Genomic DNA, 18,698 nt, shown 5'->3' with positions numbered 1-18,698 from the left:
GATGATGAGACAAGTCATAGGAGAGGAAATCCAAATGACAAATGAATATATAAAAGGATCTTTGGGCTCTTAAAATAATCATGGAAAATGGTAATTACAAATATAAAAAGATACTATCTCACACAGATTAACATCGATTTTTAAAGTACAGTAAAGAAGTGTTGCAAGGAAGTAAAGCTATGGGAGTATCAACTGGTCATTCACCCACGTCTGGTAAAAACTGAGGCTGTACACATTCTACAACCCAGCAATTCCACTTCTACGTCCCTATCATGGAGAGAACATGTACACATGCAGCATTTTTTGTAAATCTAAAGGTCCACCAATAGTGGAATGGATAAATGCCATCAGCAGTGAAAATAAATGAATTAGAGCTACACATAACAAAAGAACTGAATCTCACAAAAGTAATGAATGAGAAAAGGTGAATGCAAAATAATACAGATTATAATTTCCATAAATTTTTAAAATATACAAAACTACTCGATACTATTTAGGGACGTCTACAGACATAGTAAAAATGTTAAACTCACCAAATTAAAGATGGCAGTTATCTCTGGTAAAAGACAGAGGATAGACGCAGTCTGGCTGCTAAACATATGGGCCTTTAATGGATAATGTTTTGCTTCTTAATTTGGAAATGAGGCACATGGACTTTGTTTTTTTGGCCGCACGGTTCGTAGGATCTCAGTTCCCTGACCACGGATTGAACTCAGGCTTTCACAGAAGTGAAAGCACAGAGTCCTAACCACCAGGCCACCAGGGAACTCCCTACATGGACTTTTGTATTACTATTTTTTACAGTAAGTTTTTTTTTTTTTTTTTGTGGTACGCGGGCCTCTCACTGTTGTGGCCTCTCCCGTTGCGGAGCACAGGCTCCGGACGTGCAGGCTCAGCAGCCATGGCTCACGGGCCCAGCCGCTCCGTGGCATGTGGGATCTTCCCGGACCGGGGCACGAACCTGCGTCCCCTGCATCGGCAGGCGGACTCTCAACCACTGCGCCACCAGGGAAGCCCTACAGTAAAATTTTTAAAATTTAAATTGCAGTTTCTCTACTCAGGATTAACTTTTCTTAGTGTTAATTAACTCTTCTTTAGTGTTTCAGAACAACAGTTCTCAGAGTTTTCTCGGACGATCTCCAACAAACCCTTTCAATTTATACTGCAAAGAAACTTTGGCACAATTTCTTTTCTTCTGAGGGGCAGTAAGTGAAATTATCCATTTCTACTGATTAACCAAATTAATTGAATGAGTAAAACTCTACACTCTACCTAAAATACAAGAAAGAAAAGAAGGAAAAAATTCTCACATAAACAAGGTCAGTATTGCTCAATTAGGATTACTAATTATTATACTATGAGCATTACATTACAATAATAAGAAAGTTTGGAAGAGCAAAGCAACCATGCTGTAATGGAAGCTGATATCAGAATGCTTGTTTCCAAGTATTTTTAATTGCCTAATTGTAAATAAAAATAAAAAGCTAAAGCAGTAATGACAATACCTACATTTTTATAAGGACATTAAGGAATTATTTCAAAACAACAGGTATCATATTTACAGACTTGAACTTACCAATTCCCATAGTCAAAATCAAAGGCAATAGTAATTTCAGTTCCCTTTGGAATACTTTGTACAGAATAAATGTAAAGATGTATGGTTCCATCCTCAATTTCATGCCTCACCTGTTAAAAGAATAATTTTGTATTTCCATAAATAGTTATATATCTCTATAAATTATTTTCTACCTTTAGAAGCATCTCATCTTGCAATTTTGAAAACTATTCTTTTCAAAGTAATTCACAAATACAACATGGAAAATATGCTTTTAATTACAAGACTTGTACCTAAATCAGTGGTTATCAACTGGGAAGGAGGTACACATCAATGCAAGTTTGATGCAGGCTCTACGAACATTAAAAAGAAAATAACTCTATTTTATCAATTCTATGGTGCATATTTTTTCCCCTTTTAAAATCTGTGAAATTGGGAGTTTTACAAGTGATGGCATCTTTGATTTAATGAAATGCATTAATGGTACAGTTTATAAGTATACAGTTAAAGTACAGTTTAACACTATACTTTTCTGTGATATACACTGTTCTAGGTACTCTACATGTATTAACTCCTTTAGTCCACATAACATCTTTTTACAGATAAAACTGAAGCACAGACAAGGTTACAAAGCTAGTAAATCAAAAAGAAGACATGAATCTGTAAGTCTTGCTTCAAAACCTACACTCTTAACTGTAACATTATATAACTAGAAAACATTTATTTTGGTACGTGAAAAACAAAACCAGAAATATTATTTTACACACCACTTCTAAAACATAATTTTATAAAAAATTTTATACTAGCACATATAAAATCTACTTTAGTTTTCAGCTTCGTCATCTACCTTGATCAAATCAGAGCATATATTTGACTCATAAATAGAGCTTCCAGAATAAACAGAGAAGTCCAGTATTTTCTCTTACAAGTAACATCACAATTTCTTCAATGCTCAAAGTAACTTGAGACCTCACAGCCAGTTACCACCTAAATTTTCGTAATGGAAAGATGTTGGGCAGTATAAAATGCATCAACAACTAAAAACCGGTGGTCTGTTTTAGGCCACCAGACTTTTTTGTGCTTAATACTCAGATTCCACACACTCCCTACCCCTGCCTCCCCAAAAGATTTCTATAAGCTTACCTCTGCATTCGGTGTACAAGAACGCCTAATGAACCGAGCTTCATTCCCAAAAGTCCTTGCATCAACACACATTTCTAGACCATGAAATTTAGAATAGAATAAAACAAAAGGGTATGGTCTACAAAAAAAGAAATGCATTAGAAACTATTAACATTTTGAATTTAAGAAATTTCTAAAAGACTCAGACTAAGTAGGGAGGCCAAGATTTGAATATACGCAGTCTGATACCAGAACCCACTCTTTTTTTTTTTTTTTTTTTTTTTTCTTTTTGCGGTATGCGGGCCTCTCACTGTTGTGGCCTCTCCCGTTGCGGAGCACAGGCTCCGGATGCGCAGGCCCAGCGGCCATGGCTCACGGGCCCAGCCGCTCCGCGGCATATGGGATCCTCCCAGACCGGGGCACGAACCCGTATCCCCTGCATCGGCAGGCGGACTCTTAACCACTGAGCCACCAGGGAGGCCCCAGAACCCATTCTTTTTTTTTTTTTTTTTTTTTTTGCGGTACGCGGGCCTCTCACTGCTGTGGCCTCTCCCGTTGTGGGGCACAGGCTCCGGACGTGCAGGCTCAGCGGCCGTGGCTCACGGGCCCAGCCGCTCCGCGGCACGTGGGATCTTCCCGGACCGGGGCACGAACCCGTGTCCCCTGCATCGGCAGGCGGACTCTCAACCACTGTGCCACCAGGGAAGCCCCCAGAACCCATTCTTAACCACTAGGCTAATTCATGCTAATAAGATTTTTACCTGCTCCTATAACTTTACCTAAACCAAAGGTAACTAATTCAGGTGGGAATTCAAATTTACAAAGAATGATAAAAAGGGAGTGACCACTGCCTTTACATGAGGATTCATAATGAGATGCCATTAAAGTTCCTATCAGTGCACTTACGTGTTTGATTTACAGCACTGTTTCAGATCAAATCTGCTATACGAAAGGGAAAGATTCTTGTATATCTTTCATAACTTAAGTAACTCAGTTATAAACAATATGAAATATTTTAAATAATTATAGTATATAGGCTGAGAATGTTATTTCCCTAGAGATACAAACATATTTCTAGACCTCAGGGAAGCGATGGCTATCACAAGATCACATCAATTCCCACCCCCAAAATCACAAACGATAGAAGAGGGCTCCAAAGTCCTTCCAGTACCAAGAAAGTGGCAGTTGAAAGTGGTGACAATAATGTAAGACCAAATCTAACATCCTCTGATAAAAGAAGGACGTGGTCACCAGTGGTCTTTGCAGGTTCTAGCAATTATAAGGAATTAGGAAGGGTCCTAGATGGAAAGGGTTCCTTATAATCTCAGGTAATCAGACTTTTTCATTAATGTCCACCTATATTGCTACAGTTTATCTTTTAAGTAGATTGTTTTAGAAGTGTCAGCAAGATAGGGATGGGGAAGAGACTAAGGAATAGGGACTTCCCTGGTGGCACAGTGGTTAAGAAGCCATCTGCCAATGCAGGGGACACGGGTTTGATCCCTGGTCCGGGAAGATCCCACATGCCGCGGAACAACTAAGTCCATGTGCAACAACTGAGCCTGTGCTCTAGAGCCCATGAGCCACAACTACTGAGCCCACGAGCCACAACTCCTGAAGCCCGCGTGCCTAGAGCCCGTGCTCCACAACAAGAGAAGCCACCACAATGAGACGCCCGCACACAGCAACAAAGAGTAGCCCCCGCTTGCCACAACTAGAGAAAACCCACACATAGCAATGAAGACCCAACACAAGCAAAAATAAATAAATTAATTTAAAAAAGAGACTAAGGAATATATCTGCATCTACAGTTTTAAATATTAAAATAATCCCTTAGAAAACAAAATACACATAAACAATAGCTTTGTGCTTAAAACAGCCAAAAATTCAATACTTAACTACAGAAAAATAATATGGAGAAATAAATGAATATACCTCTTAAAGAAATATCCATTTGCTTCAAACTGTTCTCTTAACATAAACTTCCCTCTGTATTCAATGATAAGTGCATCAGGAGGCAAGTCCTTTGCAGATCTCAGAATTTTCTTATTTTTTTGTATATGGCTCTACAATCAGAGAAAAGTTGAGATTAACTAAAACCAGACTGCTTTCAGTCTAAGTACTTAAGATATACAGTAGAAAAAGGTTTTTGCTTTATCATCTCTTGGCAAATGATATATTTACCTCTACAGGAGGTTTGAAGATCAAATTATTTGTATTCAAATCTGATTTATTTATCTCTTTTTTGTCATTTCCGTTGCCCAGTCTCAGAGCTATTCTTTGTGCCTCCCTCTGAACACCCTCACTATATTGGTTATTATTTGCCTCTTCATATCGATCCATCCATGCTTTGATTTTTGTCTCCCATCCAAAATTTGAACCATCAGATGAAGGATCAATCTCTGGAGCTGAGCCCTAAAATCACAGCAAGCTAAGCATTAATATCTGGATTTTAAGTATTTACACACACACACACACACAAAATATGACAATCTATATAAAAGAATATAATATAAACCAGAAATAATGGCAGGCTTTCTAAGTTGGTCCTAGTAGGAAAAAGAAAAAAAAAAAAAGACCATAAGTGAGCAGCTTAATACTTTATACTGATGCCAGACACACGAGTTGGAAAACTGAAGGAAGCAGAGTTAAGTTGAATAGCAGAAATTTAAGTTTCACTACTGTAGCCAAATGGGGGCTTTCAATAAAATTGAAAATACCCAAAACTTTGGAGTCACTGTCAGCTAACGGTTAAAAAAAGATAGTGTATAATAGTTTTTTTGAGACTGCCAATATCTACTCTGTACTCACAGTTCTATTTAACCAGAATAAATTTACAATTATTATGTAAACTATACATACTGCATATTAAGTATAAACTTATTTTCTGATATAATACTTCAACTTTTAACATGTTTTATAATAAAAATATACTTTGATATCTTAATTTTGTATAATTCCAAGATCTACAATCAACTGTCCACATGATAAATTCAACATGAGAATAAAATGTCTCACAAAATAAAGACCTTTAAGCTTAAGTGCTTGCTCCTCCTCATACCCCCCATTAAAATCTGTTAAGATAAGACTGCTAAATGCCAAAATGCAGCAAGATGTTTTTTGATCTATCTCTTAGAGTAATGAAAATAAAAACAAAAATAAACAAATGGGACCTAATTAAACTTAAAAACTTTTGCACACCAAAGGAAACCATGAACACAACGAAGAGACAACCTACAGAATGGGAGAAAATATTTGCAAACAAAGTGACCAACAAGGGATTAACCTCCAAAGTATACAAACAGCTCAGGCGGCTCAATATCAAAAAAACTAACAACTCAATCAAAAAATGGGCGGACTACCTAAATAGACATCTCTCCAAAGAAGACATACAGATGGCCAAGAGGCATATGAAAAGATACTCAACATCACTAATCATCAGAGAAATGCAAATCAAAACTACAATGAGGTATCACCTCTCACCCGTCAGAATGGCCATCATCAAAAAATCTACAAACAATAAATGCTGGAGAGGGTGTGGAGAAAAGGGAACCCTCTTGCACTGTTGGTGGGAATGTAAATTGGTACAGCCACTATGGAGAACAGTATGGAGGTTCCTTAAAAAACTGAAAATAGAGCTACCACATGATCCAGCAATCCTACTTCTGGGCATACGTCTGCAGAAAACCTTAATTCGAAAAGATACATGCACCCCATTGTTCACTGCAGCACTATATACAATAGCCAGGACATGGACAACCTAAATGTCCATCGATGGATGAATGGATAAAGAAGAGGTGGTACGTACATACAATGGAATATTACTCAGCCATAGAAAGAACGAAATAATGCCATTTGCAGCAACATGGATGGATCTAGAGATTGTCAGACTGAGTGAAGTAAGTCAAAGAGAGAAAGACAAATGTCATACAATATCGCTTGTATGTGGAATCTAAAACAATGGTACAAATGAACTAATTTACAAAACAGAAATAGAGTCACAGATGCAGAAAACAAACTTATGGTTTGGTTACCAAGGGGGAAAGGGGGGAGGGATAAATTGGGACATTGGGACTGACATATACACACTGCTATATATAAAATAGATAACTAATAAGGACATACTGTATAGCACAGGGAACTCTACTCAGTACTCTGTAATGGCTTATATGGGAAAAGAATCTAAAAAAGTGGATATATGTATATGTATAACTGATTCACTTTGCTGTACAGCAAAAACTAACAAAACATTGTAAATCAACAATACTCTAATAAAAATTAAAAAAAAAAAAGAAAAAGAATGCTAAATGCCAAGCAGTGAAAAGTTACAACCTCTCAATAGGTTTTAGGAAACAAAAAGGGAATCCTTTTCTCATTGGAATGCAACTTATAGAAAGGCATAATTACCACACATTTAAAAAGTTTATTAAAGCCTGGACTCCCTCAATTAATTATTTGCAGTCTTAAGACAAAAATCAATTAATGCAGATAACAAAAACATATACCTTATCGATAGCATAATTCAAATTTATAATGGATTTATTAACACAAGAAGTTTCAATTTAGTTGTTTGCAAATGCTGTTCATCAATTTTTCTACAGAATGGAACACCTTTATGAGAAGATAGATTATTTCTATAATGTGTACAACCTACCATAACTGTGAAATTTTAAAATCACATATAGATTTCATGAAAGTTCTTATATATGCTGTTAGACATGTACATGTGTATGGTAACACTTACTAAAATTTACCATCAGTCCAACTTCCATATAAGTAACTAATCTTACAAAAAGTATTCTTTTCTATAATGAAACAAACGATAGTAAGTTGCTCAACTATTTGATAGGGGTAGGTTTCTTTTACTAATTGATCTTTTATGGAATTATATATTCTACATTATAATGACCACTTGATAAAGAACAGATTTTTATACAAATATGAAATATCACATATTTTGGGGCCTTTATTTTTATTCTTTTTTTATTTTTCAGAATTTTCTATAGTGAATATGGCTTATATAATACAAAAATATTTTTCAGATACTATATACAGACACAAAAGTTTACAATCACTTTTTTTTTACTACCCCTATTATTTATGTTTATTTATATATTGAGGTATAACTGATTTACAATATTATATTAGTTTCAGGTGTACAACGTAGTGATTCAAAATTTTTTATTGATCATACTTCATTTAAAGTGATTATAAAATATTGGCTATATTCCCTTTGCTTATTATTATTATCCTTGTAGCTTATTTATTCTATACATAGTAGTTTGTACCTCTTAATCCCCTAACTCCATCTTGCCCTTGTCCCCTCTTCCCCCACTGGTAACTACTAGTTTGTTCTCTGTATCTGTGAGTCTGTTTCTATTCTATTTATTCATTTGTTTTATTGTTTAGATTCCGCATATAAGTGATAATATACGGTATATTTGTCTTTCTCCTATACGACACTACATAATAAGGTTTTCATCACCTTTATTAAAGAAATCTACTCAGTTTTTGTTTTCTTTTTTGCCCTCCTTCCCCCACCCCCCAAAATAAATCCTCTACTAACTTGGTTTCTCTTCAATACAGTTCTTCTGTATCTCTTGAGCCTTTTTAATATGACAGAATTACTTATTAGAAATGTAATGATCTTAAAGACATATTCAAGTTAACGAAAAAATTTTCAAAGATGAACAAAGCATTTTTCAAATTTTAATTCCTTAGTCACTTCTTTACATAATAAATGAAAATATTTCAGTTAAGTAAAAGATGCTCCTTCCTCATTAAGCCTGCTATTCAGATTAGATAAAATGGGAAAAAAGGAAAACCACTGGAGTATCAGTAGTTCTAACAGCTTAACAAAAAACCCTTTTTCAGACCTCTTCATTCTGGTGTCAGAGAAAGTCCCATAAATACAAGTTTAATATAGTAAATATAAAACCCCCAACTTTAACATATACAGCACATTTTACAGGACTTTGGACTTGCAGTATGCTGAGTGACACCATGTATTAACATTCTTAAGAAAGAGTTCCAAAACTATGCAAGAATAATCATTGGACAGCTGCTTAACGATCTGTTTTCCAGGAATGTGAAATAACTAATAATTATTACACTTTATACTATGGGGACAACAGATGTATTCTAACATGCTTCCCACATCCTATTTTAATATCTGGCAACTTGAGATACTCATGCTCCTTTGCTACCTAACCTAGAGCGTTAGAGTAACACTGTACAGCTGACCTCCGTGATCCAACAGAAACCTATCTTTTACGGGGAGGCAGAGCTGGGGGGCTTGGTTCTCTCAGCCATCTTGGCATCTACAACACTGAGGATGTATTCTCATTAATTCAAGGTACAAGTGACTAGTCTGTACTTACACGGTGAATCCATGGTGATTTCATAATAGTTTATAACTACTGACAACTAAATCACTAGAATTCCAACTTTGCAAAAGAGCAAAATTTCAAATTCCAAATATTATTTTGCATTTCTATGTCTAGAATACTAGTGGTACTGGAGACACGGAATACAATGAAAAATGAAAATTTTTAATTTTAGTATTAGAAATTTTACTATTAGAAATTACTTGTATATCTCCTTTTGTTTTAATGTTTTAACAGTGTTAATAAACTCCAAGAGTGGTATATTAACCGTATTATAATTCTCTATGGTCCCACTTCTGGTAAAGATAATAAGCAATAAAATGACACAGAATTAAGACAGCACAATTTACTTTATTATGAACAAGGAACCACTTAGTTAAGTTCCTAGATATTGGACAACTGGTAATAAGGGCTTAAATTTAATGTGTTTACCTTAACTCTTGATGATTTCCTAGATCCTTCACGAAAGGCCTGAAATAACATGGAATTCTGAGTTAGTTTTTTAAAAACTGGATATAATTAATATTTAAAAATGAGTTCACTCAAGCTTTTTATTGAAGTCATATAAATAACACAAAATATGGTAATAACCAATATAGCCAGAACTAGGTGAATGTTGAAGTAAAGTCATCTACTAGAACACTGTACTACTATTAAAAATAAATACAGACTACGTAATAACATGAAAATATGTATAAGATACAATGCTAAGAAAATTTCTAAATTTTCTGTGTGCTCAATATTACAATCATGGAAAAATATGTGATAAAAGTTGGAAGGTATTAAAAATATTGCAGTAGTTTTAAGTCATGAGCCAAGTTTTGGGGTGGGTTAAAATAATTTTGTTATTACTTTAATTTCTAAGTCAACTAGCAAGTAATACTTGAGCATTTACTAGTAGGGACTCAAATTATAAGCACTGTGGTGAAAAGAACTGTACTTACTCAGTAAATATTGAATGGGAGCTCTCTAATCTGCCAAGTCCTAAAGTGTTATCTAAGACTTACTTCACCACGCCACTCCCCAAAGTGTAAACTCTATTTCGAGAGACTTACGAACACTAAACCTAGAGTAAGCAATATAGTTCCTAATTTATTTAAGTTCCAAATTTGTGTGCAGACTATATGTTGGAAGACAGCAAGTTTTATTAAAAAGAGGAGGAGGAGGATGAGAAGGAGAAGCAGCAGCAGCAAAGAACCTTCACGTAAAACACAGAAAAAGAGCTAGGACTGTGAAGAATAGATATGTTCAGACAGGTGGACAACTGAAAGAGATACAATTCTGGTACTAAAGACATATGAAAGAAGGCACGCAATAGGAAGAAATACGTTGCATTCAAAGAAAAACTAATATACCGCACTTGTTACCTACTGAAAATAGTTATGATGTAAGACTGGCTAAAAAAAAAATGTAAAAGTAGGTCATGAAAGCCTTATTTAAAAAGTCGCATTTTAAGATTCTGACTTAAATACCGTATGTTCTTCACTATGATGGAGGGATCCATGAAATACCTCTGAGCAGAGAAGGGATATAAAGACGATATTCACAGAAAATGTCAGAACCAAATGCAGAATGGACTAAAGTAGAAAGAGGATAAACTTGGAGAAATTGAAGAAGATATTACTGTACTGCCAAGAGGTAATAAGGGCGTAGACTGGGTTTATAGAAGCAAAAAGGAAGAAAAAATAACAGTATACTGAAGAGACATTCCCAAGGAAAAATCAATAGTGCTTTTGACAATAACTCTGAATGTCAAAGACTAAACATGACTTAAAGATTTTTAAGCCTGGATAATGGCTGTGCTGCTGAAACAAAAGAAGAATTTGAAGTATGATGAAAGAAGATGCAAGTTTGGTTTACAGAGGAAACATTGAAAGAAAAATAGAACATTCATAAGTAAGTAACATGTGCTGACCATAGTTTTATGAAAAAATTAATATCAAGTTTGAAACATTCAAGTAAAATTAGAAAATTTTAAAAATTAAAAAAAATTAAAATCCTAATATATGGGTCACAATACACAATCCATGTCTTTAACAGTGTTAACGCTTCGTGCCAAAGGCCTAAATTGCTAAAACACCAACCAACAATACCTTAATAGGGTTTTATGAGTATTTTTTAAATGTCATCTGTCCAGAATGTCTATTGTTAACTCCATTCACATTTTTAACAGTTAGCCATAACAACAGGCTGAATAAAAAGCAAAATTAGATATATCCTTTTGCTATATATTTTTAACTACATATTGCCCCCAAATAATAGTAAAAACTTAACAGTAAAGCAAACTAAATCTTTTATGCCCAGTTCCTGGATTTTTTTTTTCTAATCCTTATCAAGTATTACTAACTTAACATGAGAGAAAAAATTCTCTTTTTAAATGTACAACAATATTCTGAAACAAATAAGATGTGCTCTAAGACAGAACTGATTCATTTTAAATAGCCAAAAGTCATTCCAGCCAGAGAAAATGCAAAATCTATGTTTTATTTAAAAAGTAGATTTGTTAATCTAGATGACCTAAAAATAGAACTACACAAGGATAACGTTTCCAAGTAACTTTTATACAGTAAACAAAGAAGGCATAATTTAAAAGCAGTAAATGAAAAAATTAGGTCAATACCTAAACATGAGTTCCTAAATTGTAAAAAGCACTTAAGAGACAATCATTTCTCTGCATAAGTTACAATCTGAGATGAGGAAAATAACAATGAAATAAAGCAAAATGTGCTTAAGTGCTGTAATAATAGGTTCAAGTGCCATGATGAAATGCAAAGAAAGATCATCATAGCAAATTTCATAAAAAAAAGTAGTGCTTTAGATGGGCCTCGAAGTAGAGTAGGAGTTTAAAAGATAAAGATGGAAAAGAGAATATTCTAAACAATGAAGGGAACAGCTTAAGTAAAGATAACATATCAGAAATCAGAGGTAGAATTTGGTAATAGTTGTCCAGACTGAATAAAATACAGGGAGAAGAATAGCAAAATTAGAGAGAGAGACATATGTGAAGACTGCTAGAATCAAGACTTATTTTAAACAGGGAGGTGAAATTAGAAAATGAAAAAGGTATTTAAAAGTACATGCTGCCGGACTTCCCTGGTGGCGCAGGGTTAAGAGTCCGACTGCCAATGCAGGGGACACCAGTTTGAGCCCTGGTCTGGGAAGATCCCACCCGCTGCAGAGCAACTAAGCCCATGTGCCACAACTACTGAGCCCATGCACCTAGAGCCCATGCTCCACAACAAGAGAAGCAACCACAGTGAGAAGCCTGTGCACCGCAATGAAGAGTAGCCCCCGCTCACCTCAACTAGAGAAAGCCTGTGTGCAGCAACCAAGACCCAACGCAGCCCCCAAAATTAATTAAATGTAAAAAACAAAAAAGTACATGCTGCCTATTAAATAACATCATGAAGAATTACTCAAAAAAATGATTTTATACCTACGTATAATTTCACTCTTTAATAAATATATAGTCATTATGGAAAGCATCTTTTACCTTACATGACAAAAAACTTCATTAGCAATTATAACAAATTTATTAAAAAGTGGCTTATAAATAGTTTTCTGCCATCATATCCTGGTGATATTTTAATACAAAAATTTAAGTGAGAAAGATCTAGGTAGTAAGAAATTCAACAAATGTAGAGCCTTATTAAAATGATTAAATGTGACTCAGAGACAAACAGCTATAAACCACCATTCACAATCATTACATGCTCCTCCTCCTCTTTATAAACTAGTAAAAAGTTAGAACTGTGATTTCTGTTTTCTAAAACAACAACCTTCACTAAATATTATTTTAGCTTTTGCATTTCTCTGACTAGTCTCATCAGAGTGATGATTTAAAGCAGTTTGCAAACATTTTCTCTACTCCATTTCAATCTTTAAAACACATTAAAAATTTTAAATGAGTGTGATGAAGCTTAGATCCTGCTACCTTCTCTAGCTACTATCCATTACTCCTACGACTTCCTATCTACTCATCTTCAAAACAGGAAAAACTTACTTTTTTACATTTTGAAATGTTTTGTTCTTTCTCCCCACTTTTTTTCCTTCTTTTATCATTAACCTTGGAAACTCTTGAAGCAGTTAAAGTAATCGATGTCGGGGTATGCTGAAATGCAGTATATAATTCCACAGGAACCTCATCACCACTCTCAGTTGCACTGGTATCACCATCTTCAAAGGCAAAATAAAAATTATTGCACAAGTAATACTTCTACTTCAAACAATAAAACAGCATTCCACATGACAAACTATTATTCCCCCATCTTTCTGAAGAATAAACTTTTTCACTTCCTCACTCAGTAAGACACGTTTACATGCAAACTGCAAATATATTTCTCAAATGTTAAACTAGAAAGGATACAAAATCTGACAACACACTCAGGTGGTGTGACTGTGGGAAACAGACACTTACAAACATAGCCAGTGGAAATTCAAAATTCTCTATGAAGGGGAATTTAGCTATATCTAGCAGAATTCTATATACACTTACCCTCTTCACCCAGCAACCCCATTTCTAGGGATCTATCCACAGATAAACTGGGAAAAGTACAAAAAAACCCTTATCCAAGAGGGTTTCATGACGTTACTATTTGTAGTAACAAAAACACTGGAAACACCCCAAATGTCCATCAAACAGTTCAATAAACTATGGTTATTCAAAACCAGTTGTATTGGTGGCAACGTGGTTTATAAGCCAAAGTGGAAGTTTTAGCATATGTTACAACTTCAAATCCTGTTCCTAAAAATGAAATAAACACTATTGCACATGATCAACAAACGGATCACCATCTTTCAAAAGAGCAAACATATTTTACTTCTTTAAACCAATCGGTTACCTATGTGCAAGAAAATATGGATGATTTTAGATTTTTATTTATTTTCCATATTTCCTAAAATAAATACATTATTGTTCTATAAAATATGTAAAATAGAGTATTTAAAATCTACACTTGAGATTGTAAATTATATATACAATCAACGTTCATTAGCAAGGAGTTTATGTCTGACTAAAAAATATGCAGGCCACTTATTCTCTCAATCATACTGAAGTTAATTTAGTATAGATCCTTTTCACCCACCTGACATATTTTCCCTTTTCCGGCGTTGTAGTAGCACCGCCCTCTCTTTATCCAAACTCCTATATTAAAATATTAACATGATTATTTATAAACTTTCATAAATTTAGATATAAAGCAGATTTGTTTTAAATGTGATAAACTTTATAATTTCTCTAATGTTCTTATTGAAAATGTACAGTATAAAATATATGTACTATCACTTGCCTTACAGTTTAGATTTGATCTAGCAGAATTAGCAGTAGATGCCAGTTAAGTGACTGTTGTGTTAAGAAAATCATTTTTTACTTTGGAAACTAGTACTTTTTTTTTCCAAACTGAAAAAAAAAGCAAAACGTCTGGGGGGAAATGTTAGTGTAATTATTGCATTATTACTATTTGCCTAAATTATTTCCAATTTTGAAATAATAAACACTAAACATTTAACAATTAGGCAAAATATTTCATTAACCTCCCCCAGCCTCCGCTCATGAACTACATCATCCATAGTAACTGTTTACTTGCCCCCCTCTCCACCCCCAAAGCATTTTCACTGTCTAAACTTATTAGTCTAAATGGCAAATAACTAGATATAGTTCTTAGATGGGAGCTGAGATGGGGGAATACGAGCTTTAGACTGAAATACCTACTACTCAGTAATAAGACTCGCCTTAATATCTAGTAGGACATAAAACTATCCGAGCATCACTGATAGTTCTAGTTATCACAGAAGAATAAGCAGATAACAAGTGACTGTCCTCCCTAATGGTCAGTTTTTAAGCAACCTTTACTGAAAATCAGCAGATATTTACCCCATGATTAAAAAGAAAAGATTTTAATATGTTAAAAAAAAACCCAACTATCTGGAAAAAGGCGAGTAACTATTATAAAGTGAAACAAAATCAAAGAAAAACCTCACTCATACAAGGATGTCCACTCTCACCACTCTTATTCAACATAGTTTTGGAAGTCCTAGCCACGGCAATCAGAGAAGAAAAAGAAAAGAAATCCAAATTGGTAAAGAAGAAGTAAAACTGTCATTGTTTGCAGATGACAAGATACTATACATAGAAAATCCTAAAGATGCCATCAGAAAACTACTAGAGCTCATCAATGAATTTGGTAAAGTTGCAGGATACAAAATTAATGCACAGAAATCTCTTGCATTCCTATACACTAACAATGCAAGATCAGAAAGAGAAATTAAGGAAACAATCCCATTTACTGCAACAAAAAGAATAAAATACCTAGGAATAAACCTACCTAAGGAGGCAAAAGACCTGTACTCAGAAAACTATAAAAAACTCATGAAGGAAATCAAAGATGACACAAACAGATGGGAGAAATACACCATGTTCTTGGATTGGATCAATATTGTGAAAATGACTATACCACCCAAAGCAACCTACAGATTCAATACAAGCCCTATCAAATTACCAATGGCATTCTTCACAGAATTAGAACAAAAAATTTTACAATTTGTATGGAAACACAGAAGACCCCGAATAGCCAAAGCAATCTTGAGAAAGAAAAACGGAGCTGGAGGAATCAGACTCCCTGACTTCAAACTATACTACAAAGCTACAGTAATCAAGACAGCATGGGACTAGCACAAAAACAGACATATAGATCAACGGAACAGGAGAGAAAGCCCAGAGATAAACCCATGCACCTATGGTCACCTAATCTATGACAAAGGAAGCAAGAATATACAATGGAGACAAGACAGCCTCTTCAATAAGTAGTGCTGGGAAAACTGGACAGCTCCATGTAAAAGAATGAAATTAGAACACTCCCTAACACCATACACAAAAATAAACTCAAAATGGATTAAAGACCTGACACTATAAAACTTTCAGAGGAAAACATAGGAAAAACACTCTTTGACATAAACCACAGCAAGATCTTTTTTGACCCACCTCCTACAGTAATGAAGATAAAAACAGAAGTAAACATATGGGACCTAATGAAACTTAAAAGCTTTTGCACAGCAAAGGAAACCATAAACAAACCGAAAAGACAATCCTCAGAATGGGAGAAAATATTTGCAAACAAAGCAACCAACAGGGGATTAATCTCCAAAATATACAAACAGCTCATGGAGCTTAATATAAAAAAAAAACCTAACAACCCAATCAAAAAATGGGCGGATGACCTAAAGAGACATCTCTCCAAAGAAGACATACAGATGGCTAAGAGACACATGAAAAGATGCTCAACAGCACTAATTATTAGAGAAATGCAAATCAAAACTACAATGAGGTATCACCTCTCACCAGTCAGAATGGCCATCATCAAAAAATCTACAGGGCTTCCCTGGTGGCGCAGTGGTTGAGAGTCCGCCTGCCAATGCAGGGGACACGGGTTCGTGCCCCGGTCTGGGAAGATCCCACATGCCGCAGAGCAGCTAGGCCCGTGAGCCATGGCCGCTGAGCCTGCGCGTCTGGAGCCTGTGCTCCGCAAAAGGAGAGGCCACAACAGTGAGAGGCCCGCCTACCTCAAAAAAAAAAAAAAAAATCCACAAACAGGACTTCCCTGGTGGTGCAGTGGTTGAGAGTGCAGGGGACACAGGTTCGTGCCCCGGTCCGGGAAGATCCCACATGCCGCGGAGCGGCTAGGCCCGTGAGCCATAGCCACTGAGCCTGCGCGTCTGGAGCCTGTGCTCTGCAACGGGAGAGGCCACAACAGTGAGAGGCCCGCGTACCATGAAAAAAAAAAAATCTACAAACAATAAATGCTGGAGAGGGTGTGGAGAAAAAGGAACCCTCTTGCACTGTTGGTGGGAATGTAAACTGATACAGCCACTATGGAGAACAGTATGGAGGTTCCTTAAAAAACTAAAAATACAACTATCATATGACCCAGCAATCCCACTATTGGTCACATACCCTGAGAAAACCGTAATTCAAAAGAACACATGTATCCCAGTGTTCACTGCAGCACTATTTACAATAGCTAGGATATGGAAACAACCTAAATGTCTAACAACAGATGAATGGATAAAGAAGATGTGGTACATATATACAATGGAATATTACTTAGCCATAAAAAGGAATGAAATTGGGTCATTTGTAGAGATGTGGATGGACCTAGAGTCTGTCAGAGAAAAGTAAGTCAGAAAAACAAATATCGTACATTAATGCATATACGTGGAATCTAGAAGAATGGTAGAGATGAACCTACTTCCAGGGCAGGAATAGAGACGCAAACGTAGAGAATGGACATGTGGACATGGCTGGGCAGGGGGGGGAAGGGGAGGGTGGGATGAACTGGGAGATAAGGATTGACATATATACATTACCAAGCGTAAAACAGATAGCCAGTGGGAACCTGCTATAAAGCACAGGAAGCTCGGCTTGGTGCTCTGTGATGACCTAGATGGGTGGGATGGGGGGGTGCGGTGGGAGGTAGGTCCAAGAGGGAGGGAATATATGTATACATACAGGTGATTCAGTTTACTGTACAGCAGAAACTAACACATTGTAAGGCAATTATACTCCAATAAAAAAGAAAAAAAGGAAAAACCTCACTCATAATAAACAAATGAAAAGTATCAATGAAAAGTATCAATAAAACACTGAGATTACCATTTCTCACCTAGTTAAACCAGCAAAAATCCAAGTCCATCAAAAACTCTACTGTGAGGCTGGGGAAAATAGGCATGCTTATCCATAACTGGTGGGAATTCAAAACTGGACAGTTGCTACTGGAGGGGAATTTGGCAATATCTGACAAAATTTGATATATACATTTACCCTTTTACTGAATAATCCCACTTCACTTGCAATTACACAAGACTGGAAACAACTCAAATGTCCACTCAAAGGGCTGACTAAACTATAGTACATGAAGATGGAGCACCTTGAAGCTACAGAAAGAAATGAGTCAATCTGTATGTTACTACTATGAAGTGATCTTCAGGATTTTTTTTTTTTTTTTTTTTGCGGTACACGGGCCTCTCACTGTTGTGGCCTCTCCCATTGCGGAGCACAGGCTCCGGATGCACAGGCTCAGCGGCCATGGCTCACGGGCCTAGCCGCTCCACAGCAATGTAGGATCCTCCCGGACTGGGGCACGAACCCGCGTCCCCTGCATTGGCAGGTGGACTCTCAACCACTGCGCCACCAGGGAAGCCCCAGGATATATTTTTAAGACAAAAAACTAATGTGGCAACAACTCTACATAATATACTACTGCTTATCTAAGTAAGGAGGGGAATACAAATATATATATATATATATGTGCATATCTGTTTCTAATATAACAAACAATGGAAGGAATAATCAATTTTAAAAAAATTGTTACTTCCAAAGTGGAAGGGACAGGGGTCGTGTATGTTAGACTTATTTGAATGTATCTTGTCTTAAATATCTGACTTTAGAATGATGTGACTACTTCTTACGTAATTAAACGAGCATATAATTATAAAAATAAAGTATAAAAAGCAATCCTTAAAAATAAAATTGCTGTATTACTCATCCATTTCTGGTAGGAATGAAAAATGATACAACTACTCTGCAAAATAATTTGACAATTTCTTATAAAACTGAACATGCAACTAACTACCGTATGACC

At 35.7% G+C, this 18,698-nt stretch overlaps 1 protein-coding gene across 4 annotated transcripts in view; it reads right to left on the bottom strand.

The window, feature by feature from the left end:
- Positions 1-18,698, bottom strand: part of KMT2E (lysine methyltransferase 2E (inactive)) — an 89,041-nt gene that overhangs the window by 24,535 nt on the left and 45,808 nt on the right. For all 4 annotated transcript variants that reach the window (XM_060107942.1, XM_060107944.1, XM_060107943.1 and 1 more), the window contains 7 exons: positions 14,148-14,206; positions 13,067-13,239; positions 9,496-9,534; positions 4,862-5,092; positions 4,613-4,743; positions 2,699-2,816; positions 1,577-1,686 (listed from right to left, as the gene is read on the bottom strand). In XM_060107942.1, the coding sequence (XP_059963925.1) occupies positions 1,577-1,686; positions 2,699-2,816; positions 4,613-4,743; positions 4,862-5,092; positions 9,496-9,534; positions 13,067-13,239; positions 14,148-14,206 (861 nt within the window). The remainder of the gene's footprint in view (positions 1-1,576; positions 1,687-2,698; positions 2,817-4,612; positions 4,744-4,861; positions 5,093-9,495; positions 9,535-13,066; positions 13,240-14,147; positions 14,207-18,698) is intronic.

Source organism: Mesoplodon densirostris, chromosome 9 (assembly GCF_025265405.1).
Source record: "Mesoplodon densirostris isolate mMesDen1 chromosome 9, mMesDen1 primary haplotype, whole genome shotgun sequence".
In the NCBI taxonomy this organism is placed as follows: Eukaryota; Metazoa; Chordata; class Mammalia; order Artiodactyla; family Ziphiidae; genus Mesoplodon; species Mesoplodon densirostris.
The sequence above is the reverse complement of the archived record's forward strand: the minus strand, read 5'-3'. Positions and strand labels throughout refer to the sequence as shown.